The sequence below is a fragment of the Sphaeroforma arctica genome (genome assembly GCF_001186125.1).
Source record: "Sphaeroforma arctica JP610 unplaced genomic scaffold supercont1.691, whole genome shotgun sequence".
Classification (NCBI taxonomy): domain Eukaryota; class Ichthyosporea; order Ichthyophonida; genus Sphaeroforma; species Sphaeroforma arctica.
In genome coordinates, this window is record NW_014039867.1 from 2,994 (window position 1) to 4,375 (window position 1,382).

Below are 1,382 nucleotides of genomic sequence, written 5' to 3' on the forward strand. Positions count from 1 at the left end.
TGTATGTATGTATGTATGTATGTATATATAAATATATATATATATATATATATATGTTTGTGTGGGTGGGAGGGTGAGAGTTTGTTTGTGTACGTGTGCGTGTGTGTGGGTATGTGTGCACATTTTCGCACATACACACACATATATATATATATATATATAAATATGTATATGTATATATATTTATATATATTTGCGTATATATATATATGTGTGTGTGTGTATGTGTGTGTGTATGTGTGCACATATATATATTCGTATATATAGTATATGTATATATACATATATATATATATATATATATATATATGCATGTATGCATATGTATATATATATTTTTATATATATGCAAATGCATTTTAATGTCAAGAGGAACGTCCATTGACTGATTCGGACCTCTATGAACGGCAAGCGAGTATTATCCGCTATCTCATTGACACGAGAAAGGAAATTGACTTATCTTATTGCAAGCTGCACTTATCACTGAGCGTGTAAACCGAGAAAATACTGAACCAAGCTGTATTAAGCAGCTTTGAAATGCTAAAGCCGAGGTTGAATTATGATATGAAGTATGTTTATATAGACAGTGCCATATGTCAGCAAGTGTGTTTGAACACTACTTTCGGTAGCGAGTTTGATTACATGCTGTATCGAATGGAAGCTCACTTGTGTACACAAATAAAAATATCGACGGAGTTCACATTGTTGTTGTTTCCCGCGTATATATTCAGAGGTACTAAAGAGATATGGTACGAGGGCTTGTACATGGCGTTGGCTGTATTCATTTGTATCTGACCGGAGCCGCCGGCAGCAAACAGAGCTATGATCTCATAGTGTTTCATGCTCACGCGTTCAGGGAGGCAATAAAGAGGTGGTTGATATTTTGATCAAAGCTGGAGCCGTTTTCGATATCCGCACCAATTCGGGTGTGTCGCCGTTGCACAATTCCCTGTACTGTGGCAACCATTCCGTGACCAAACTTCTGCTGGAATCTGGGGCCTCGCTAGACAAACCTGAATTACCGTTCGACCAAATGGCACTACATTGGGCGGCTCGGAGTGGCAATATAGAGGTTGCGCAGATATTGTGTGAAAAGGCGGGCGCTGACCCGAGCCGATTAGACAAGGTACCGACGATTGTTTAGTTTTAGCTCATCACATATATGGAATACATCAGATCTACGTAGTATGTCAAGCACTAACGCTATTCGGATATAGAGGTATATATATATGTGTGTGTGTGTATATCTATATATATTTATATATCTATATATATTTGTATATATTTGTGTTTGTATATATTTATATTTGTATATTATATATATATATATATATATTTATATTTGTATATATATATGTATATGTATATATTTATATATATGT

The 1,382-nt window shown here is 35.0% G+C and overlaps 1 protein-coding gene across 1 annotated transcript in view; it reads left to right on the top strand.

Annotated features, from left to right (window-relative positions):
• Positions 1–1,382, top strand: part of SARC_08071 (hypothetical protein) — a gene marked incomplete at its 3' end in the record, with an annotated part of 4,897 nt that overhangs the window by 1,228 nt on the left and 2,287 nt on the right. Inside the window, exon 2 of the mRNA XM_014297963.1 lies at positions 857–1,126. Within this exon, the coding sequence (XP_014153438.1) occupies positions 857–1,126 (270 nt within the window). The remainder of the gene's footprint in view (positions 1–856; positions 1,127–1,382) is intronic.